We start from the raw sequence: 24,661 nt of genomic DNA, 5'->3' as shown, positions 1-24,661 counted from the left end.
ATTACATACAATATTACATATTGCACCTTTAATATTAATATAAAAAATAAAGAAATTGATCCAGTTACAGAATTTAAATATTTAGGATTGATTTTAGATCCTCAACTAAAATTTGACAAGCACATAAAGAGTGTTTAAGTGAATCTTAAAAACAATACAAAGTAATCTCAACTGTTTCAAACTAATCAGAAGCTACATCCCAAAACAGGCAGCCCTGCTATCCATGCATGCTATGATTTTTTCTCATATATCGTACTGCATGACAGCGTGGGCACAAGCTGCTCCCACTGCAACCAAATGCATAGGTTCCGTATACAACAGAGCTATACAAATTATGGATAAAAAACCAATACGTCACCATCACTGTACCATCATTATGAAATATAATTTAATGAATTTTGAGAGCTTTAGCAATTTTTGCTTTCTTAAACTAATTCATAAGTGCATTAATCATTTAGCACCTGAGCCACTAAGTTCATTTGTTGAGAGACTGAGCAGCACCACAGTCACCAGAAGTTCCACAAATCATGACTGAAAATACAATACTGCAGGACCAGCTTTGGTCAGAGAAGCTTCTCTGTGAAGAGCTCGAAACTTTTATTACCATCTGACATCAAGACTGTAACTGACTTTAAAGTGTTTACTTTCAGGCTCAAAAACTGGTTAAAAACAAACCAAAAGTGTACTCATTTTTAATTATTGTATAAAAATTGTATTGTATTAAGTAGGTAAGAATTGTATATCATATGCATGTTTTTATATCATGTTTAGATTCTTTTTATTAGGACTGGAGTTGTTTAGATATCATGGGTTAGGGAAAGCACCAGCTATCTGTCATTTAAAACCACACTCAAAAGATGGATTCAAACCAATTACAACCTCATCATAGGTATTGTCCTTATATGTATTGAACTTATTTTTTATTTATTTTATTTGTCCCTTTCTCTTTTCTCTTCTTTCTTAATTTGCTTTCCATCTCTCTTGCATTCTTTTTTTATATAAGATGGCATCTTCATATTACATTAATAAAAAAAGATGTGTTGACCGACCAAGGGACTACCAATGAAAATGAGATTTTTTGCTAACTCTGGCACATTTACATTTTGAGTGTAAACAAAAAATGTCAATTGATGTGCATTGTCCCTTTTAAATTAACAAATAAATAAAATGAAGGATGCCATTTCAGATGCAGTTTAACGATGTAACGGCAGGTGGCAGCAGCGGCTGTCTGCAGTGAATTTAGAAGAGAAAAAGAACATGAGCGTGACCTTTTTTTTTTTTTTTTTTTTTTTAACATGAGCGTGACCTGTGACGGCAGTGACGTGTTACGTTGTTTACGACACACCACTGTTGCTGTTAGCTTTAGCTCATGTGCTTTCACTGACATCCATTCAGCATTAGGCGGCTCATGTGCACATGTGGGAAATAAAGTAGAACAGAATGGTCCTGCACGATTAAGGTAAATAACTGCTTTCTGGACAGCGTATTATTATCGACAGTTATTTGCAGGGTTCAAAATTAGCACCATCTACCAGCCAAATGCTGGTAAAATATGCGAGTGGCTGGTAGATTTGCTTCACTCACCAGCCAAAAATACAATGGTAATCTATTGAATGGCTGGTAAAATTTGAACATTCACTAGCCATTTGGCTGGTGGACGAAAAAGTTAATTTTGAACCCTGGTTATTTGCTACTTAGCTAGCATGCTAATGATGCTAGGAATGACAACATGATTTCATCTAACTAAAGTAACGCTTGCTACAGGTTACAGTGTCTGTTTATTAGAGGTTACAGTGTCTGTTTATTACAGGTAACAGTGTCTGTTTATTACAGGTTACAGTGTCTGCTTGTTACAGGTAACAGTGTCTGTAACAGTGGCTGTTTATTACAGTTAACAGTGTCTGTTTGTTACAGGTTACAGTGTCTGTTTGCAGTATGTTGCGTCTTCCCTGCGCTGTCAGTGTCAAAAACACCTGAAAACTTAGTGAGTGGCCTGTTAAGCAGCCATTTGCCTCATACAGCAACATAGTTTGTCAGAATATTACAGAATCAGAAATTAGAGTTGATTTTTGGTTTTGAACGTCTAAAAATTTTTTTTTATTTAAATGAACTAATATGCCCCGCTGTATGTATTGCATCTCTGTGCTCCAATAATTAGAGTTTACATAACACTTTATTGGTACACCAATATTTGGTGAAATGGTCCTGTTGCATGCTGGGAAAACATGGTCTGTTCTCAGCCTCTTAATGCCTCTGTTCATTTGCTTTCTATCAGGAAACGGTGATGCCATAAAGAAAGGAGGCACTGCCAAGTCTCTTCCACCGGGGAGGAAATGGCAACTGAACTCCACGAGACTATTTCCATGGCCAAACAGGAGCGCCACAAAAATCTCTTTCTTAACTACAGAAACCTGAATAAGTTCCCAGTAGAGCTGCTGAAGGACGAAGGCCTGCAGTTTCTGGAGAGACTGTACATGAAGAGGAACTCGCTCACAACACTGGTATTCACGCTCTGGTTCTGCTAGTGTCAGACATCACTGATGCACTTCATTTTTTAAACAGAACATGACTCAAGACTGTTTGACAAATGTACAAACCTGTGACATTTACTGATTATGGTTTGCTCTCTCTCCCTCTCTCTCTCTCAGCCTGACAATCTTGCTCAAAAGCTCCCAAATCTAATTGAACTGTGAGTATTCAGCAAAGCTGTGTTATTTTTGTACAAATAATCTTAACAAATTATATCTGACAGAAAAGAGTTGCCTGAAACTGCACGTTTTATGCCATTATATTGGCTGGTATAATAGGAACAGCGGCAGTTGAGTGGATGTTGTGGCTGCGAACTGTGAATGTTGAAATCTGTGTAGTTTGGACTGAATAAAGCTATATGATGCATTTGTAAATTGTAACTCTGACAGACTATTACACTTGACAAAACCTGACAAAAGGGCATGCATGACACTGTTTTAGAACATTAACCAACGAGATATCAAATAGTTTGGTCTATTCAAATTGTAATATTTTTTATTTATTTTTTTCATTTAAGGTATTTGCATTCAAACAACATAGTCATTATTCCTGAAGGTAGGTCCTTTGTTATGGCATGATAAGGTGCCATTCCCCCCCCCACTCAGCATAAAGCTTGCTTTTTCACTGCAACGCCTTATCTGTGCTGGTTAAGTTTGTCTTTTTACCACAATCCCCAGCTATTGGAAACCTGGCCAGACTGCAGTCACTGGACCTGAGCAATAACGCCCTCCAGTTCCTCTGTCCAGAGATTGGCAGACTAAGGTCTCTACGACACCTGAGGCTGTCCAATAATCAGCTGAAATGCCTTCCTCCAGGTAAAACTGCTGTCTGGGTCTTGTTTTCATTTATTTCTCATTGTCTTCTTCAAATGCCAGGTCAGGTTTATTTGGTCATTCTAATTATGAAAAACACAGATGAAATTAAATACTGCTTTTTCAGGATCACTGTGTAGAAATTGTCAGACCAAACATACAGTAAAGTGAAGAAAAAAAAATATACATCTGAATAGTACATGTTTATCAAAGATATGAATACATATATAAACATAGTTGTTCAACAGTTGAGATGATTAGAGCACTGTGATATCCTAACAGTAATATCTTAACTGTAATATTAAGTTTCAAGAATGCTTATCTGTAAGCTGTGTCAGTTATTTGGCTATGAGGAATGGTAGTTTGTTTCCTTCTACTGTTTCTGAAGTTAGCTGCTAATAATGGGTGTTCCAGAAGGAGGCGCCATTACATTGAGTTCTGAATCAGAGTGTGTTCAGCTGACCGGATGTTGACGTTGTTGTTAGCGTGAGACCGGTGAAAGTAACTTGTGAAGATGTAATGCCGCCCGTTGCATTCAACTTGCAAACATATGTGGATGTTGTGGACATTCAGTTCTTCATTAGAAGATACAACAAGCCCTAAGACAATAAGGGCATGGATGGATACTATAGCTGCCCTGGATAATCTATAGATTTAAGATTTAAGTTTTTTATTTCTAGTTGTTTTTTTCTTGCTGTTTCTGCTTGTTTGGTCGTTGTATTGGTCCATATACTCTGCATATGTTGTGCCCAAAAAGACAATAATCATTTGATCAAAAAATAGAAAAAATTAAGATAGTTGTACACATCTTATCTTTGTTTGTGTATGTGTTCATGTTTGTCACTCCACTAGCATGAGTCTTTGCTGAGAAATGAGAACCCAGTTATACTTCATTCATGGTATAAAGTCAAGCAAATTGATTAACATTTTACTTATATAATATATATATAATATATATAATATATAATATTTTTGGGCCATTGTCTATTGAGTTGCAAGTATTTAATTTGCCAGCAGAGGGCAACAGCATGGCTGTCCTGTGTGTCATTTACACCGTGAGAATATGGCCATATGGGCATTGTGTCTTTACTACAAATGTAGAAACTAGGTATCATAACTGGAGCTAAAATCCAGATGATTTTGTTTTAATTTAATGTTTTTTATGATTTTGAGCTTTCAACCTCAACATTTTGTAAATAATTGAGAAACATTGGTGACATTTCAGCAGTCTACTGTTAGTAGTGTATCTTACCCACACACTGTCAGACAGAGTACTACCTACCTGCTGAAGATCTTTTGCGTTTTCTTATTTTTTTGTTAAAATTAATTTCCATTTAAAGCCCAGTTTAGAAATTTGAATTTGCAGTCTGATTACAAAAGATCACAACAACAGTCCGTCTGACTTAATTCATGTTGACTGACTCAAATCCTCTCACTCACTGCAAGTTGGTGTATGCAGAACACAGCAGAAAAGGGAACTGTGATATTGAGAAACATAGGTTCAAGAGTGTTCTTTCTTGGTTCCAGGCTGCTTGGAAATGTTAGATCACATGAAAAATAATGCTGACTGTTAGTCATTTAAAAATTACTATCAATTTAGTCAACCAAAATTGTAAAGTTCCATATTATCCCGTTAAAAAAAACTTTCACTTTGTTACATTTTGTACCGTTTTATTCTGAGATTTGTTGTTGATTTGTTTTAGTTTTTAAATGACAGCGATCTAATTGAGAGAGTGTTTGGGGCTCTCTCTCATGTTTGTGTGACACCTTCAGAGATCGGTGATCTGCAGGACCTGGAGACTCTGGACGTGTCCAGGAACCAGTTGGTGTCTCTACCAGATCGCCTGCACCGCTGTACTTCTCTGCAGAATCTGACAGCTGACCACAACCTGTTGAGCCACGTTCCCCGGCAGCTCTGCTGGCTCCACCGCCTCAACCAGCTCTCCATGGCTGCTAACCGGCTGACCTTTCTACCGCTCGGTCAGTGATACCCCTGTGTCTGTGTGTTGCCGTAGTGATGTAGATATTGTGCGTGAGGCAATGATAATATCTGTGTGTGTGTTTCAGATCTGGGCAGATCACGAGAGCTGCAGTTTGTGTTTGTGGACAACAATGTGGACCTAAAAGGCCTTCCCTCCTACTTGTATAACAAAGTCATCGGCTGCAGCGGGTATTACAGCTAATCAGTTAGTTTGGTATTAAGCAGTTAATTTGACTTGGATCAGTTTAACTAAATTTTATATAGCCGCAGTATGAGTTAGTTTAGCTATGCATTGTTTGAATAGTGGAACAAAATTCTAAAAAAGTTTTTAAAAAAATTATGAAAACACCATAAAGTAAATGCAATTACACAATGTTGCATATGAGATTATAAAAAATTGTGTGTGTACAGGTGCGGTGTGTCAGCCCAGGTGTTAGAGGGTGACCTGGGTGAGGCGCTGGGTGAGGCGCTGGGTGAGGCGCTGGGTGAGGCGCTGGTCGGGCTTCCAGCTGAAGTGAAGGTGCTGGGATCAGAGACGGATAACGTGGTTCCCCTTGAGGAGATCGCCATGAGAACCCTGCATCGCATCTACCAGCAACGCCCAACCAGTGAGTATACCTGTATGTATATATGTATGTACAACCTCGCCCCCCCATATTTGTCTGATCTCCTCCAGCGTCCCGCTCCCTCAGATCCTCTTCCTCCATTCACCTGTGTGTCCCCTCCACCCGTCTCACCACCACGGGGAGCAGAGCATTCAGCCGCTCTGCTCCCCGTCTCTGGAATTCATTACCACCCCAACTCAGAAACATCGATTCATTCCCCCATTTCAAATTGCAACTCAAAACACATCTGTTTGAAACTGCCTATTCCACTTGATGTCACTTGCTCTGCCTCTTTCTGTTGTTGTATTCTTTATTTTTTGCTGTTTTTAAATGTCTTATGTATCCCTGTACGGTGTCCTTGAGTGCCAAGAAAGGCGCCTTTAAATAAAATGTATTATTCTTATGTATGTGGCCAGTTGTGCGTCACTAACTTATAAACTACACTTAACTTTATAATTAAGTAAAAATTATTTTTGGGGGCATTTGTTTATACTGAGCAGCTCCCAGTGTCTGACAGTAGAAAGCTATGATTGGAGCTGTATGAACGTAAAGCAGAGTCAGCTAAGACCAAAGAAAATGAATCACTGAATATACCAAACAAAGAAAATAAACACCTATCACTGGAGATGGAAAAAGTCATTATAAGCACATTGGTTATTAATCAAGTTACTTAAAATGACTTAAAGGGGTGATAGAATGCAAAACCGATTTTACCTTGTCATAGTTGAATAATGACAGTTTAGTGGGTAACTAGGACATACATAGAACCTCTAAATCCCATTGACACCTCTTTCCTCTGCAGATCTCACTATTTGAAACTGCCTCTGAAAACGGGCAAATCTCAACGAGCCGCCTAGTTGACGTCAACTCGGTGGCTCCTCCTCATTTGGCTCTAGTCTCTCTCTTTGTCACGCACCAACATTTACATAGGCTACACCACTGACCTGAGATCAGATAGTCTTCTGACTCTAGGTCGTGCAGATCTCAGAAATTGTATATTATTGTTATTCATCTGCTATTTTACCATTAAATTCACTTCTGAGACTTTTTTATGCAGTGTAGAGGTCAAATATGGGCCATTTTACAAAAATGTATGTCTAATTGCAATTTTTGTCCGACCGTGTGTCGGAGTTCAGCGGCCGGTGCTGCCTGTGTAGCTGCCCCGCCGCCTGGCCTGCCTTCCTTCACAGACCCCGGCCTGCTGTGAGTTCGAGTGAGCTCCGTCAAGGCTGGCAGCCCACGGCACTTCATACCTGCGCAAAGTCACTGTTTTTTGGGTGAATGAACTACGAAACGCCGCTGCCTGGACAGAGCTCCAGGGCCTGCAGTTCCCCTCTTCCTAATGCCAGGTGTGTGTGAGTGAGAGCGCGGTCAGCGAGCTTGTTACGCCAGCAATCTCTTACCACAGGTTTCAGTTAATCTTATAATGTGTGTAATTATAATGTGTTGAGTTATTTAAACAAATGTCCGTGAGTCTCATAGATAGAGCCTGTGGCTGGATGTAGCTCTATCAATGAGAGCTAGCTAGCCTCCTCTTAGAATTCCTCTGAAATTCACAAAAATTCATTAACTTGAAATTGGACACCGTTGTTAGCTTTATAAGACCCTTAGTTAGATGTTGTATACGTGGCGTGGTGAAATTCAAACTGTAAATATACTCGAATTACGCCAAAAATGAAGCTAACTATCCGTGATTTGTAGCTACACACAGCTAGGATTGAAAAGACAGTCGCAGCTAACGAAACCCCTAATCTTCACAAATATTCATTAACTTGATATTGGACACCGTTGTTTGCTTTATAAGACATTTAGCTAGATGTTGTATAAGTGGCGTGACATGTGTGTAACATGGTAAGAGATTGCTGGTGTAACAAGCTCGCTGACCGCGCTCTCACTCTCAGACAACGGGCCATTTAGCTAGCAGGAAGAGGGGAGCTGCAGGCCCTGGAGCTCTGTCAGGGCAGGGGCATTTGGTTGTCCATTAGCCCAAAAGACGGTGACTTTGCGCGGGTATGGAGTGCTGTGGGCTGCCAGCCGTGACGGAGCTCCAAGTACCTCATAGCAAGCCGGGGTCTGTGGAGGAAGGCAGGCCGGGTGGCGAGGCAACAACACAGGCAGCACCGGCGGCTGAACTCCGACACACAGTCTTACCAAATTTGCAATTAGCCATTAATTTTCGTAAAACGTCCCATATTTGAGCTTTATATAGTTGATTTCTCGCTTAAAAAAGTCTCAGAAGTGAATTTAATAACGAAATAGCCCGACAAACAATGTATAACTTTGCAGTGTCTGAAATATGAGACCTGCTGTCGAGTCTCCCATGTGTTTCTATGTAGTTTGCTCAAACCAATCAGCACGCACCTCATTCTGAATATTCATGAGCATACCATATTTGGAAGAAAAGCTCTTGTTCCAAATAGAGCCATATTCACAGGGTAGTTAAGGGCCTAATAAAATAGCATTCGGGCAATTTTCAGCCCAACCAATGTTACATACCCCATTAGGAGACCTTAAGGAACAGTGTAAAATACCCTATATAATCATTCTATTACCCCTTTAAGCCACTTTTCGACACAAGTTCTGGGGTCTTTTTTAAGATCCGCAGAACTATTTTTAAGGAACTAGAAGGTTTTTTCAGCTGATTGGTGTCTGCGTTTCCACCCCGTCTAAGACCTGGGAAGATTAGGTCAGTGAGTCTGCTGACATATAAAGCAAGATGACGGGATGAGGGCTGCTGGTGGTCCCACTCTGTAGCTCGCAGTTCTTCACTTGAGATTGTAATCGCTGAGGATGTCTCTGATTCAAAGCCCTGCCATGCTCCCTGGCTGGCCCGAGACACTGGTCTACAGCCAGCAGGGCAGTGTGGCCGCTGGCTTGACCGATCACGTCTTTTTTTTTTTAAATGAGTCGGGAAGCCGACATCAAAGTCCAATTTTAGTTTCAATTTTATCAAACCGAGAGAAATGTTCTCCCCTCGTCCTAAAATGGTCTTAAATCATTATGAGATCTTGTTTTAGGAATGAAGTGACTGGCGAGGTTGAAGCAGCCGTGCTGTGTGCAAACCCCACCCCGAAGGTTCTGTACTTTCAGAAAGTACTACCCCCCGATCAGGGCCTTTTTTGGGGGAGAAATAAAGCCCCCAGAACTAAATCTAGACCCTGATCCCTGATGGTTGAGTTCCTCAGAAGGTTTCAATTTCTGGGGGGAAAACACGTTTTGTTTGACTGCAAAGGGTTAAGTTAATACTTCCTCTACTTTTGTGTTCTTAGACCTGAACTTGCTGCCTCCCATTACCCTCCCGAAGAGCCTGCTGGACCTGCTGCAGTTCCCCCTGGGACACTGCCACCGCTGCAGTCAAACCATGTTCACCATCATCTACCCAAAACTCTTTCCCCTCCGTGACACCGTGCTGGCAGGAGTGCACCGCAGGTCAGAACAAACACACCTCCATTCACACAGCAGACCGCTGACAACTCAATATAGCAGCTTCCCTCTTTTTCACTACAATGTTTACAGATAACTACAAATATCGTTCCATATTTGCAAATTAATTGTTGTCAGCTAAACATGCATGCTCATCTTCTTTCCTCTGAAGGACGACTGTGAGTTTTGTGGCCTATTGCTGCTCTAGCCGCTGCCTCCGGACCTTTGATCTCCAAGGATGATGTCATTTCCTTCACCCTGTACACATTCGCTCAGGAGCTGTTTAGTGGTTTCCTGAAGGTGGCCGATGACAGCTTGTAATTTGGGTGGATCTTGAGGGTCTGTGAGCTCTGTGCTTGATTGACAATGCTAAGAACCACAGAGAAGCAGACTGTGTGGTTGTGTGGTGGGTCAGATGGTGGACACACATGGTAAGCAACATTTTAACATACTTGTCAAAGACTCAAACCTACATGATGTTCCTGAATCCAACCAACTGGGAGGGTTTTATTCCTGTGTTTGTGTTGGGGGTCAAAATAATAACTAACACTATAAGACGTGAAGTAACTATTCACAACTGGGCACTTTTTAAGAACAAGCACGGTTTGATTTTTGTGAAATCAGTAATTTTTCACACATAAGTGTATTGCAGCAGACATCCCAGTGATTGTGGAGTCATATTTGAGGTATTTTGTTTGACTGATTACTGAAGAAAATTTGAAGGGTTATAATTTACTAAAGACTGTGCATCTATTTGATATGTGTCATTTTCTGCAGCAAGTACAGTGACCTGTTAGAGATTTATTATGGAGTTGTGTATAAAATCTAGGTACGGTCAGTAAAATGAGCCAAATATTCATCTCACATATTTGTTAAAAAGGTATTAGAATTTTGACAGAGTTTGCAATGTCAGTCATATTGGACAGGTATCCATTTTGAAAATTGGACTGATTTTAGAACAGAAGTTAATATGTTTACGTATATTTACATGTTAAAAACTAATGTTTATATCTTTACATAAACTCAAATTCATCTATAATTTACATGCACCCAAAATACCCAAATTGTTGCAACAGGTTTAAAGTCTGCAGGCCCATTCAGTTTGGGGTCAAATATTTGTGTCATCATTTTTAGGAAATAAGGTTACTTTGAACACTTCAGAGGCACAGTGTCATTCTCCTGTTGAACTGATGCGTGTTTGTTAATGGTCATTACTATGTTGTACAATTCTAATTCATCATTTGTTTTGAATGTGTGTTTGGAAGTAAATCTTGACTGATTTCAACAATTTTCAGAGTATGTGTATCTTTTTTTAGAGTTTGTTAGAGTGGATGCATGGAAAGGTGAGATTTTCATATAAATACTTAACACAGGTCACGCTATGTCCTCTGTCCGTTTCACAGCAACGAATGCATGCATACTGTACAGTATATGTTTGGAGTACCAACGGTTTGTTATCTAACATCGCAGACTACTGTTATTTCTGGCCATCAGTGACATGTAGTTGCAAATGTTAGTAGGTCAGGACAGCCAAGCTGTGTGTGTGTGTGTGTGTGTGTGTGTGTGTGTGTGTGTGTGTGTGTGTGTGTGTGTGTGTGTGTGTGTGTGTGTGTGTGTGTGTGTGTGTGTGTGTGTGTGTGTGTGTGTGTGTGTGTGTGTGTGTGTGTGTGTGTGTGTGTGTGTGTGTGTGTGTGTGTGTGTGTGTGTGTGTGTGTGTGTGTGTGTGTGTGTGTTAATAGAGGGGTTGTGGACCAGAAAGCACAGGATCGACAGCTTCTGGCTGGTGCTCAGCTCTCTGCTCTCCCTATAGGAGTATCACATCTCTGCTGACTGCACATTTGAAATAACACAGATTATCATGCTGCATGTTCATATAAAAACCTGGGCATAGGGTGCACACACAGAAACATGATGAAAGTCTACATACAGTAAGTAATATGCATAATGCACCCAACATGAGGATGGGAAAATGTATCCATTAGTCTGCTTTGAGCAATACAACAACGCTGTATGTTTACTGTATGTGCAACTTTTTGCTTTCATCAGTGGACTATTAAGTAACTATTTGAACTGTTTATTGTGTTGCTACCTATTTTAATTATTTAACCTGTTGTTCACATCTCTGCCTGCTTGCTAATTCGTTTTCACGCATTCTTAACAGGTGGAGCTTCATCCTGTCTGTTTCTGTGCGTCTGTGTCATCTGTATCTTGCTGCGGCAAAGTAGCGGTTGGGAGTGAAAATGGGCCGCACAGCCTGCACGCTGGTATTAGCTGGGGGTTACACACCCACGTGGGGCCCAAAAACTCTTTGCTGATGCCCATAAATGTCCCGCACTCATCAAAATAAGGACAAAGTCAGAGGGCATGGTACCACCACACGCTTCTAGTGGGTCATAAATTATGATTGAGAGGTGTTACTTTTGTACTAGTTTATACTACTCAAGTCGATATAGTATGAGACACTGTGGCATTTGGATACATCATGCAACACCACAGTAATTTCCTGTGGTGAGTCATGAAGGGTAGAGTGTGGAGGGGATTGGGCGGGGGGATTAATAGACTGAGCAACAGCTCACTCGAGTGTTGTTCAGCCTACTGTAGATAACACGGACTGTGAAATGTCACATCGTGAATACAAAATTATCATTTTGGGGGTAGTGATATTTGTACTTCTGATCACCACATTTAGTGGCCTAGCCTGAAGCCCTGTTCTCTGACAAAGTCTGTTGTCTGCATGTTATATTCCCATGTTAATGTCTGATAATACATAGTGTGGTATTCACTAAGAATAATGGTGAGTTCTCCATCCACACATCTCTGCCTCTGGTGAGCATGATGTGTAAAATCAAGGTCTAAAAATAAAGATTTATTCAGGTGAGCTGTCTTTTCCTCTATGCTTGCAATTTACAGTTAATCTGTCACTGACCTTTTCCAGAGTAACAGCCTTACCCTCTGTAAAACTGCTCTTAAATTAACACCTTTTTTTACTGGATGCATCGTGGTGTGAATACATTTGCACGTAGAGTCACTTTGAAAGCACAGCACATGAGAGAAATCAGTCCTGCTTCAATCAATGAGTGAGATTCATTGTGCTCAGACTTGAAGGTGCACTATGTAATACTGACAGAATTTAGACACACTTTTTCAGCTTAGAATTATGGTAGGACCCGCTAAAAACACAACAACCTCGCCGTCCTCTCCACCCGACTGAACACACTTTGTCTTAGAATTACAGCAACAATCGCTAAAACCACTGCAAACTCACGGTCCTCTCTTCACGATCTACAGCCCCCCTCTCTTGGCTTGAGATAACTGACACTCGCTCACGTCGGCTACGGCTGCTGAACAGGCTACACGTTGTAAACAGCCGCGGCCCGCTTGCCAGATCCTCCGGTAACGTTAGCTAGCAGTTAGCAGGGTTAGCATGGCGGCATTAGCCAGGACCAGTCGGGATCACTTTACTGGCTGTCTCAATTGTTTCGCGAGTAACCAACTCGGGTACTCTAGCTATATAATTCAATGTGAATACACGAATGTTGAAATGACAAAATGTAATAAATTAGCCTGAAGCCTAATGCTAATGTTACCTGTTCAGGAGGAAATTAGCCAACTCAGCGTCCTTTTGGGATCTAAGCTGTCTCCATCTTTCAAATACATCTCCAATATTTACCCAGGGTTTGTAACGCCTCTGGTCACGCCACTGTTAGAAACATGCCATTTTTTGGGGTAGAATCTTTCTCAGTTGATCCTGTTGGTTTGTTTGCTGCTGTCATGGCCGTATGTGCTAACGTTACAGCTGTAGCGCGCTGGGTTTACATGGTTCCAGGTATATCTGGCAACTCGGCCTGGCTGTCAAACTGGGCAGTTGATAACAACACACAGGCTAACACTCAAACACACATTCAGTCACGGAACGGAAATTTCCAAAGGAGAAAATACTGGCATTGTTGTCAGAAAAGAAAGTGTTTCAACTTAGCATGTTTCCTTAATATCTGATGACGCATTGGGGTCATTTTTGGATTTATTACAGTAAATATATTACATATTGGACCTTTAACGCTATCATCAATTTGGAAGAGTCTTTAATGGTTTCTTCAATGGGCTGGAAATGATCTGAACCACACGGTAAAGATCAGATCCACTGTTGATCTAATGTTTCTTATCAGACCTGAACAAGGAACCTAAAATTAAGAAGACTGGAGGGAGGTAAGTAGAAAGAAGAAAAGAGCAGCCAGCCTTCCTTGCAGCAGTGATGACAAGTGACGAAGAGGTGGGATACAGCCACAGATAGAGTGGAGGAGTAAGATGTGTGTGTGTGTGTGAGAGAGAGAGAGAGAGAGAGAGAGAGAGAGAGAGAGAGAGAGAGAGAGAGAGAGTGTCAGCTCAGGAAGACATCAGTGTATGTCAGAGGGTACCTGCAGAACTTGTGCCCTTTAAAGGGCCCCCAGCAGGTTATCTTCTGCACAAATGGAAAGAAGGTCAATGAAGAGGGGGGACTGGAGAAAATGAAAGAGCACTGCACACTTTTTGCCTCTGTCTCTTTGTTTTATTATCCAGTTTATTTAGTTTTACTAATCCTTCTCTAATCAGTAAGCAGTCAGACTAAATTACCAAAAAGATATAGCCTCCTATCATACATGCTAACAATAATCTACAATTTACCAAATCCTCCTCCAGCCCTGCCTGATTATTATTGATTATTATATAATTATTATATATATATGGCTTTGAGTTGTTTATCCATTCCATTTTGTATACCTAGATTTCCACTTATGGCTGTGCTCAAAAAAATAAAATCAAAATTTTCCAAAATAATAACATTGCTTTGGGAATTTTCATGCAGAACAAAAAGGTTGAATATCTTGTGAACATTTGAAGCATTTAAAAAATGGGCCATTTTTTTCAAAATCCCCAAGACATAGCCTATTATAGTAATAACTATTAAAACTACGTGACTTCCTAATGTTATATTTAAAGTTATCCCCTCGCTCACTGTTTTTTTTTAATTGAAGTTATTAATTTAATTTGATTAGTGTTTGTGTCAGTAGTGTTCTTAGATGTAACGGATTGATGCCTGTAAACAACATTTTATCCACTCCAAGACATAGATGTATTATAAGCTCCGACATCAGAGGGCGCGGCCATTTTGTAAGCAGCATCAAATTTGACACAATGAGGCAGGAAGTCAGGTGATTTAGCCATCAAATTAAAAGCAACCAAAAGACGTAGGCTTAATGACATTTTTTTTTAGAATCTACCATATTTCTATGGAATCTACACAAAATGATACATTAAATTATTATAATACATTAAAACAGATATTTAGATAACAAGAATAACATCAACAGCAATAATAATAATAATAATAATAATAATAATAATAATAATAATAATGGTCTAACTACTGTATAATCTGAAACTATTAATCTATACAATAATAGGTCAGATCTTTTTTGTTATTACATACTGAATAGATAATTGCATTGATCCAGTAGGGTATCATTAACTAATCACACTGGACTCTATTTGTCCGTTGTTTATTTCTAAAGAAACACGACAATGTATAAAAGGCTCCATTACCTTGTAGCTCACGTTATGGCTCCGTAGCAGACGCTTTTATAAAAATAGGCTAACGATTGGGTCATAACCACGAGACTTACTGTCACACAGTAGAGGAATTACACTATAGTACAAGAGAAGCTTACAGGCAGTTTGGACTTCCATTATCTGTTTAGGTTTAATTACTAATGTTAACTAGCATGTTAGTGATCAATAATTACTAATGTTAACTAGCATGTTAGTGATCAGTAATTAGCCTGTGCCTATGTTATCTCCTTACATATATACCTACGCTCTCCGTCTCTGTGAGATTGGGAATGATTGAGATTTCTCTTGGCACAGCTACCAGAAGACTTCACACTTTCAGAAACGTTGCTCACGTCATATCTACGTCTCCAAGCTCAGTTGGAGGCTGCGCAGTAATGCTCAGCCAGCATCGGAAAAGTGACTTCACTGGTCTCCATTGCAAGTCAACGGCGTCGCTGTGTCCATTAAGTTTACTGTCTATGGGTGGGGTTGGTTTGGTTTAGTTTTCATTTTCTTGGGATGTTCAGATGTGTTAGCTAGCTTTTTAAAAAATGGATCAGAGATGTTAAATCGGGTTAACTTCCAGTTTATTAAACTGACATTTAAAAGAAGCTGCAGTTTAGGCGGGAAATGCTTCTGTGAAAACGGAGCTGTGGAACATAGAGGCGTCGTTTTCCACAGCATGTCATCATGGTCCACTGTCTGTCATCATCATGCTGCTATGGCGACCAAAACCCCCTTAACAAAAAACAAGGATAATGTCTATGGAGGTACTAGACTTATTGTGTAAGAGAGTAACAGGACAGGAAGTGTGTGATATCTTAATCCGCCACGCTTTACACTAGGGATGGAGGAGGGCGGTGTGTTTCCACCGCGGGGGTGGGGGGCGGGGGACAGTCCCGTTGAGTAGAGCCCTTGCACGGACGGACATTTTCATCCTGAATCGAAACAAATACAGCACAAGAAGAAGAAAAGCAGAACACCCGTAACGAGGTAGGTTGGACTCATTTGGCTTTTATTTGTTGTAATCAGTCGTGTCCACTGTTAGAACAGAACAACCCCACTCAAAGTTTAAAGTATTTATAAAATATGTGGCTTTAAATCTTACAGCTTATGAATCACAGTTAGCTAATGTGGCTGTCTTGTTAAAGTTTTCTCCAACAACTGTTACATTGCCTGCTTGTTATAAACGTTAGCTTTTGTCTTTGTGATTTGTACAACATTGACTAGTTTTACAAAACCCGTCAAGTGCTATCTGGAGGGGAAATCAGCTTAAATGGACTGTGGTGTTGCTGTATTGTTTCCGTACCGATTTGTGTGCTGAAAGGATCAAACTTTGTGGCGTTTTCTGTAGTGATTTGATTTTGAGTTTTAGTCTTAAATATATTATAGCATTATAGTTGTTTGTTGTAACGTTAAGGATTACATTAAAGGATAAAGCATCCTGTGTGAAGTTGTTTCCCGTGTACGTAGTGAGGCGGAGGCTTTCACTCGCAGTTGGAAAGCCTTTTGCAGAATGAATGATGTTCAGCACCGCGGACAGCTCCGCTCGGAGCGAATACACTCCGGATGAGCTCAAGCGGGCGAATACATGGGAACTTGTCAAATCAGAGCTGTGGTGTTTCAAATACGTGTCAAAGTCTTCACTTTCCTTAAACAAGTGGGGGGGCCTCTGCCACTTCGCTGCTGCGTAGAGCGTTTGTCTGGCTGTGAAACCAGACGGAACGAGGCAGGGCACTTTATGGGCGTCAAGAAAATGGTTCGGGAGTCATAATGAAGATTCCTCGTGCATGTTGATCTGCTTTGGAGTTACAAGTGAAAATATTTTCTCTACATTTTGGTTGGCTTTATTTGGATGACAATGCAGCTGGACATTGTTTTGCATGGTCTCTGAGGAGTAGTCATGGCCACAGTGATGTTGTGATGGAGGAGACTGTTTCTGGCTGAGCTGGGATGATTTCCAGAGGTCTGACCTTCACCTCCCTTTGACTTAACGCTTCCTACGTGATCAGAGCCAGACAACTTTGGCCTTAATAAACACTGGCTGAATAGGGAGTCATTAATGGCTACATATCTATCGCGCTGCAAAGATTAATCAATTAGTTGTCAATTATTACATTAATTGTCAACTATTTGGATAAAGGATTAATTGGTATGAGTCTTTTTTTTATGAAAAATAAGTAAAGATTATCTGATTCCAGCTTCTTAAAACATGTTTCTAGTTTCTTCTCTCCTCTGTGACAGTAAACTAAACATATTTGAGTTGTGGACAAAACAAGACATTTGAGGATGTTATATTTTCACCATATTTTACATTATTCTGGCAGATTAATCAACAATGAAAATAAGTGTTAGTTTGCAGCCCAGCCCTATCGATCTATCTATCTATCTATCTATCTATCTATCTATCTATCTATCTATCTATCTATCTATCTATCTATCTATCTATCTATCTATATATATCTATCTGTGTTGTGGGTATAGGTGTGTAAGCAAAAGGCTAGAGCACTGTTGTTGTTGTGGTTGTTTTTGGCACACCAAAGGTTTGGCAACAGTTTTGTTCCTGTGTCTGTCTTCATGTGGGGATACAGGAACATATATATATATATATATATATATATATATATATATATAATAAAATAAAGTTATTTGTGACTCCATCATCATGTGGCAGGACTTTAAAATAATTTTATTAATAACTATTTTACTCTAGAAATGATCTGCACATCCATTCCAGGTAAAAGCACATTGAACAAACTTTTGGCCCTCTTGGCTTCCCGCCCTGCCAGCGTAAAAGTGTTAATATCAGCGAGTACAAAGAGCTCAGTCCGACTCTTAAGCAGACCAACATGTGTGTGTCGCCTTTGTTTGGATGCGTGGTGTTATTTGTAACCAGAACAGATCGATACTACTAAACAGATAGATACTTTAATAAGGACAAGAAAAGACCACAATGCACTTATATGCTGATATCACAGCCAATGTAAGCACATCCAACCTCGTTCAACTTTTTAATAAGTTCTTTCCCGATTTCTGTACCAGTTTAACAGAAAAGATTTTGTGAAGAAGTTAGACCACAAATATCACTTAAATCAGCATTTAATTGATTGTATAGTAAAAGAAGCTTCTGTGAGTACAATGTGTATAATGTACACATTGAATTATGTGAAGTCTGGCTGAAGCTGGTGAGTTATTCTACTCTATCAGGCACATTGAAAGTCAACAGTTTTGTCCTAAACATAGCTAGCTGCTAACGTGTTGGAGAATGCTTGGCGTGTCATAAAACTTGGTTAGTTTGTGAAGTGGTGATTTTTGTTTGTTCAGGCTGCAGTTGAAACAGGTGTGTGTCACTCATTCTCTGTACATGAACATGAACCCAGGGTGCACAAATACATGGTTTCCTGCTGAGAAAATTGTTCCTGCCCCAACTATCACAACGCTTCTCCCCCATCCACCCCCTCTCTCCCACCTCAGCATGCATCACTCACCAACCCATCACCCTGCTCACAGAATGGTGAGAAATTACCACTAGCCTCCTGCTACTGTACATCTGTTGAAAACAAAACACACAGGCATACACACAAACAGTAACACAGTTTAATTTATTCCCCTTGTTACTTATTCATCTTGTTCTCTTTGCACTCTCCTTGTAATATCCAAGGAACAGTAGTCTCCAAGAAGGCACTGTGATCAGAATCTTCTTCAGTGCATGTTGCTCACTTATTAGGTTTCATTAATAAAATGAGTAGGGGGATTATATTTGCAGTCTGTTCTTGGCAACTGCTGCCTTTCTTACCATGTGGGATTTTTATATACACATTCAGGTTTTGCACATGCACTCTTAAAACCTGTCAATGTGTGAATAGCACATCATTCATCAAAATAGACTTGTTGTTTGTCATCTTTAGTTAATTCCATTTTCTCTGGGATGGGCAGATGTTTTTAGCAGCCCTGCAGGATGTTTTGGTCTCACCCACACAGTGTGTACTTAGACTTAAATCAGTTGTGCTACTTACAGAGGTGTGGACGTTAATACTCATATCTTTAGACTTTAGCCTTTTGACTTGGAATTACTTTATATACCTTCCCAAGTGTGAAGATTTAAAATGATCTCAGTAAAAAGTGTGCAATCAATGTTCCATGATGTTGCATAAGCATGAGGACAAGTTGCAGCTTGGCAGTGTAGACCAGCAGTAAAGAGACATACTTGATTAGGACTTGAAACAAAATGTAGGATTTTGGGGCTTGAGACTTTCTTGTAACTTGCAAAAAAACTAATCTCTGGCAACGTAATGTAACTGGGGGCAGCAGTAGCTCAGTCCATGAAGAGGTACCAGTTCACCTCCTGAGCAAAGCACCGAACCCCCAACTCCTCGGGGACCCAACCTGTGAAGGAGCTCCCTCGCTCTGACATCTCTCCATACATAATGTGTGTGTGAATATATGTAACAAATTCTTTTTTATTTCCCCTTGTGGGTTTAATAAAGTATATATTCTTTTTTTTCTTTTCTGAAAGTTACGCTAGAGTTTTTGACCACTAGTAGTGCCATAGAGGAATGCTTTTACACACAATGCATTTTGGTGTATCTAGTTTGTTTCGAGTTTGAGCGAACCATAGACACCTAACCCTAAACCAGATACATCAATAGTTTATTGCACTGACTAACCCATCTTTCCTTTCACTGAAACAGAAACAGACTCTGTATTCTGATCCTGATACTCCATCGAATAAAATTGATCATTTCAGATATTTCAAATTGTGATATATACTGTATATCCCCTCTTATTGATCAGGATGACATGGCAGATCTATAGTTACCTGAATCCTCTGGCACAGGAACTACACTCTGTAGGGGTGCTCATCAACTCCCTCTCTTACCCTTAGTGTGTGTGTGTGTGTGTGTGTGTGTGTGTGTGTGTGTGTGTGCATGTGTGCGTGTGTGTGCGTGTATTTCAGCATATGCACTACTGTGTGCACAATTAACAATAGTTTGTAACTTTCTTCGTCCTGTATATCATATGAATGTATGTGTATGTGCACCTATATCTATTTTAATATGTACTGTATAGGTGCCTGTCAGCACCATGTATGTATGTGTGTGTGTGTGTGTGTGTGTGTGTGTGTATAAATCAACAGCATGTAAAGTGCAGCATGTTGACACGTGTCTATTCGAATGTGTGCAAGTGGGACGAGAAGAAACAGTGGAAAGGAGGGGGTGGTGGAGACTGCGTGTGTGTTTGTGTATTTGTGTGCACTTTAGGTTTTGTGTGTGCTAGTGGGAGCAGGAAGTGAGAGAGAGAGGCTGTGAATGTAAAAGAAAAGGGAAAGGGAGGGAAAGTAAAAGAGCGAGAGTGGTCCATGTGTTACGTAATTGTGAGGAATTTGTGTGTGTGTGTGTGTATTTGTGTGTATCCTGTAGGCCTACAGATTAATCCAGTGGGTTTTATCCTCAGTGAATGGGACAGTGGGGCTTTGCAGTGATTATCCCCTGCAGGCCACAGATGATTGCTTTGAAACTCCTGTACATCCCACACCGCCATGTTTCCCTGCCTGCATATTTTTGTGCCTGCACACATCATTTGGCCTAATTTATTGTGAGCATATTGACAGATCATAACATCTGAAGATGTCTGCTGTAGGTGGCTCCAGATGCTAGATGCATATGATTTTATTATCCCTCTAAAGACAATTCAAAACTGTTTCTAAAAAGTTTTAATGTGTAGTTAAATGTGTATTTTCTTCCTTCCTTTCTGACTGACTGACCACTCCACCTCTGCACATGTCTTACCGTCCGTTCATTTTTCTGGTTAATCTGTCTTTCCTCATATGGATTATATAACTAGGGAATATCAGAAATGCAATCTGCTCCATCATTCCTCCTCATCTGAGACAAAAAAATGGCTGAATGATGGGAACCATTTGTCATTTGGGTCTCGTAATTCTACGTCACAGCGAAGGTGGGCATCTTAAATGGTGCATTTTTACACTCACTGTCAGGTGGTCAGGTTGTGAACTTGTACTTCTTTGGTCAGTCGCTGAGTGGCAGCTGCATGCACTTATTCTGTTAGAATCATAGTGTTACAGGACAGTTTAGCCAGAACATGAGTCCACAGGGTGTGTAATTATGTGTGCAAAGTGTTTGGCGAATTAAAAGCAAGTGTTTTGGGGGTTATAACAGCTAATATGTTAGTAGCATTTCACTAGAAAATAGCACCAAAATAACATGCTCAGGCATGTATCCTCCTGATTTCCTCAGTGATATTCCACAGCAGATTTCCCTCTGGGTGTCCTTCCTGTCTCTCCATAGGGAATGTTTTAATTCGGCCAGGCCATATTGCCACCGCAGGCGTTGCTGTGGGCAGAAAACCAGCGCTGTATGAGCTTTCCTACCTTGTTCCATTTACATTCAACCACTGTGGTCAACCTGGATGGAAATCAGAAGGCTCGATTATCAAGCTGTTCTTTGAACATCTGACCTACCTGCTTTGAATTTTAAAGTAGTTATATCTTAAAACTTAGTTTTATCTTTTTGATGGGTTACTGAATACTAGCGGAATTGAATGTGTGAATAATAAAATGACTCATAGCCCTGGCTTGAGTACATTTTGTTAAAGGAGAATTCCGCCCAATTTTTACGTTAATCTTGATCGCTATAGATATGCAAGTGCTTGGAGCAGCTGCTTCATCCGCCTGTTGGACCTCTGTCTGTCTGGTTCTTTCCAACTCTTGTGAGGCTAGTTCTTCGTCTGTATACTCGGGTTTGAATAAATTAGGATGACCATCAAACTCAAAAGGCTCTTCCGTGTGTTCCGTATATCTGCTATATTTTCCATAGTTACGTTACTCCAAGCTTCTTCCCTTGTGAACAACTCCGCTCTCCACTCTTCACACACTACACTCCGATCTGCACACTACTGTTTACCTTTTCCTGCTACAACTGAAGCTAACAGCTAGCAGCTAGCAGCTAACAGCTAGCAGCTAACTAGACAGACCAAGCTACCCACCGGCAGGATCGAGGCAGGGTAGGTGAATTTAAACAATGTCTGAGTTGAAAGCGCATCTTGTTGTCACGTAAGGGCCCTGTTCATGTTGCACAGACATATTAATTGCATTTTTTGTCTGTTAAGAGCAGAGATGGCAAAAGTACTCACTTCCCGTACTAAAGTAGAAGTACAGATATTTGTGTTAAAAAATACTCTGGTAAAAGTAGAAGTACTGATTTAACTTCTTCACTCAAGTAAAAGTAAAAGTAGCCTTGCGAATGAATACCATTTTTTATGAAAAGCTGCCTGGACTACACAAATCTAACTAGAGTGGTAGCTGAGAAACTTCAGTGGACTCTTTTTATGCCATTGCCTACATTTTAAAATGGATGTCAGCCAATAGGCCTAAAACATGACATATGATTATTGTGACAGAGACTGGGACTCCAGGTTAATGCAATTCTGACTGAGTAGTAAGATAGAATTCACAGATCCAGTTTCTCTTTTTTAATCTTCCCCTTAACATTTAAAGGAATCTACATGTATGTGTGTGTGTGCTCAAATATGGCTTCTGGAATGAAAATAAAGGATTCAATATGAATTACTAAACAGACAACAAACAAACATCCATATTACTAGTGCTAACGTTACCACCATTAAGCCACAATGATTTGCTGCAAATGAATGCCGCTGAATCTGTCGAGTCGGTGCATGAAGTGCAACGTACAGTATATTCCCATCCAATTAGATCCAATTAGATTGAATTTGGTATTGATGACGCGAAAAATAATAACGATAACTCCAGTGAAATGATTTGAAACTAACTTGTTAGTGAGGACTAGATTAGGACTATATTTAAAGCTGATTCTGGTTTCCAACTTTGTCTGTTAAAACACGGACGGAGACAACTTCTCTCTTTTGATGCTTTATTAAGATCAAGCAACGTGCAACCTAGCTAACAGGTGAAGAACACAAACAACAAAATCACTAGCTAACTTACTTTAAGTTTGCAAGAACTATAGACAAATACAACAACAGGCTTACAGTAACTGACAACATAAGTTATACGACTTACAGTTCTCAAGGATGCACACACACAATCTCAACTGATTTATTTATTTTACTGATTTAATGAAGTATTTGTTCTTCATTACTTCCCATCTCTGGTTAAGAGGCACAAAGGCACTCTAAAACCTGCCCCGACAACTGCCGTTTCAGCTCAGTGGAAGCTCATAGAGGTAGCTGCAGCAACTCCAGTTTGCTAGCACCGATCCAGGTCGGGGATTTTTCAATCGAATGTACTCGCATATCTATAGCGAGCAAGATTAACGTAAAAATTAAGATTGTTTGTGCATGTGTGTGAGGATGTTGGTACACGTATAGTATATTAGCAGTCAGGCATGAAGTGGTGGGTGTTCTGTCTGAATAGTTCAGCCCTCAGGCTCCCATCATGCTCTCTGGCCCAGTCCCGTCTTGGCATATGTGTTTAATGCTTCTAGGTCAGCATGGAGGTACAGTATATGTGTCCACTGTTGGTTTGTGACTGTGAAAACATTTTGTCTGCTTGTAATGGAAGTAGAAAACATGACTGAAATAATATTTTCTTTTAGCCATAGACCTAATAAATGTTCTGTTTCAGTAATTGAATAATTAATCAACAGTGACACAACAAACTATGTTTTCTATGTTGTTAATTAACATATGTGCCAATATATCCAGTCTTGGTATAAAATATTTGCTTATACAGTACAGTTTATACAGAAAAAGCACCACAAACCACAATATTTTTCTAACCTTAACCAAAGTGCTTTTGTTTCCTAACCCAAACCACCGATAACATTAAGGATACAAACCTCGGACTCTGGTGTCAAAGTGCTGCACTTTGACAACCACCATCCACCGTATCTCAGTCCCTGCAACTTCAGCGCGTTACATAAATGTAGTGCTTCATTCATAAAAAAAAAAAACACATATTGTCGCCTCTTAACATAATCCAGGCAACGATTATGTTTGTGGGAGACAGGGTAGAAACATAATGTGAAATTATTATTATTATTATTATTTTAATTCAACAAGCAATTTGTTGTATTTTGGCAATATACTGAAAGCAGCAGAGGCAGAAATGAGTTTCATATTTAATATTTGTTTTATTTATTGCAAGTAATATTATTATTGCAAGTTCATGTTGATGATGTCATATAAGTGTAGCAAGGTATCTTACCCTCCGGAGTCTGTATGACAGGTTTGGTATATCTATATTTATGTGTGCGTTGCTCTGCTTGATGCTGACCAGAAAGATAAAGTTGTCTGACAGACTGAAAGGGCATTAGTGGATATAGGCAGGGGCGACTGGGGGTAAAACCAATACTGATTACCAGGGCCCAAGGGGAGAGAGGGTCCTTGAAAAGTCTGGAATATATTTTATTTCACCTGGATATTTTCATTTCCTAATTAAATTTCCTAATGCATGTCAGATGAAATGTAAAGTTAGTGTATTGGCTGAATAACTTGGTTGATTGACTGACTACATTTTGTATACAAAAAAAGTCTATCTAAGGTCTCACCCACCTCTTGCTAATGCGCCAAATGGTTTAGTCCATCTGCACACATTTTGTTTGTCTTTTTGTATCACTCTGAGTTGAGCATCTGGTGGAGCGCAAACTTCTGCTGTAAATGTCTTTCTCAAAGAAAGCCAAATCAGGCTACCAAAAAGAAAGGAAAGACAGGAGGAGGAGAGAAAA

At 39.9% G+C, this 24,661-nt stretch overlaps 2 protein-coding genes across 3 annotated transcripts in view; both read left to right on the top strand.

Annotated features, from left to right (window-relative positions):
* Positions 1-1,289: 1,289 nt before the first annotated feature.
* On the top strand, positions 1,290-10,638 carry lrrc28 (leucine rich repeat containing 28). Its single transcript, XM_028575444.1, has 10 exons — positions 1,290-1,459; positions 2,276-2,501; positions 2,649-2,689; positions 3,047-3,084; positions 3,207-3,344; positions 5,115-5,321; positions 5,409-5,511; positions 5,734-5,930; positions 9,197-9,356; positions 9,523-10,638. Exons 2-10 carry the CDS (start codon positions 2,334-2,336, stop codon positions 9,590-9,592), a joined length of 1,122 nt encoding a protein of 373 aa, XP_028431245.1. The 5' UTR covers positions 1,290-1,459; positions 2,276-2,333; the 3' UTR covers positions 9,593-10,638.
* Positions 10,639-15,849: 5,211 nt separating this feature from the next.
* Positions 15,850-24,661, top strand: part of LOC114561058 (synaptosomal-associated protein 25-A) — a 51,424-nt gene continuing 42,612 nt past the window's right edge. For both annotated transcript variants that reach the window (XM_028586728.1, XM_028586734.1), the window contains exon 1: positions 15,850-15,929. The gene's annotated coding sequence lies outside the window, so the exon portion shown is untranslated. The remainder of the gene's footprint in view (positions 15,930-24,661) is intronic.

This window comes from Perca flavescens, chromosome 1 (assembly GCF_004354835.1).
Source record: "Perca flavescens isolate YP-PL-M2 chromosome 1, PFLA_1.0, whole genome shotgun sequence".
Lineage (NCBI taxonomy): Eukaryota > Metazoa > Chordata > Actinopteri > Perciformes > Percidae > Perca > Perca flavescens.
Note: the sequence above shows the minus strand (reverse complement) of the source record. Positions and strands in the feature narration are given on the sequence as shown.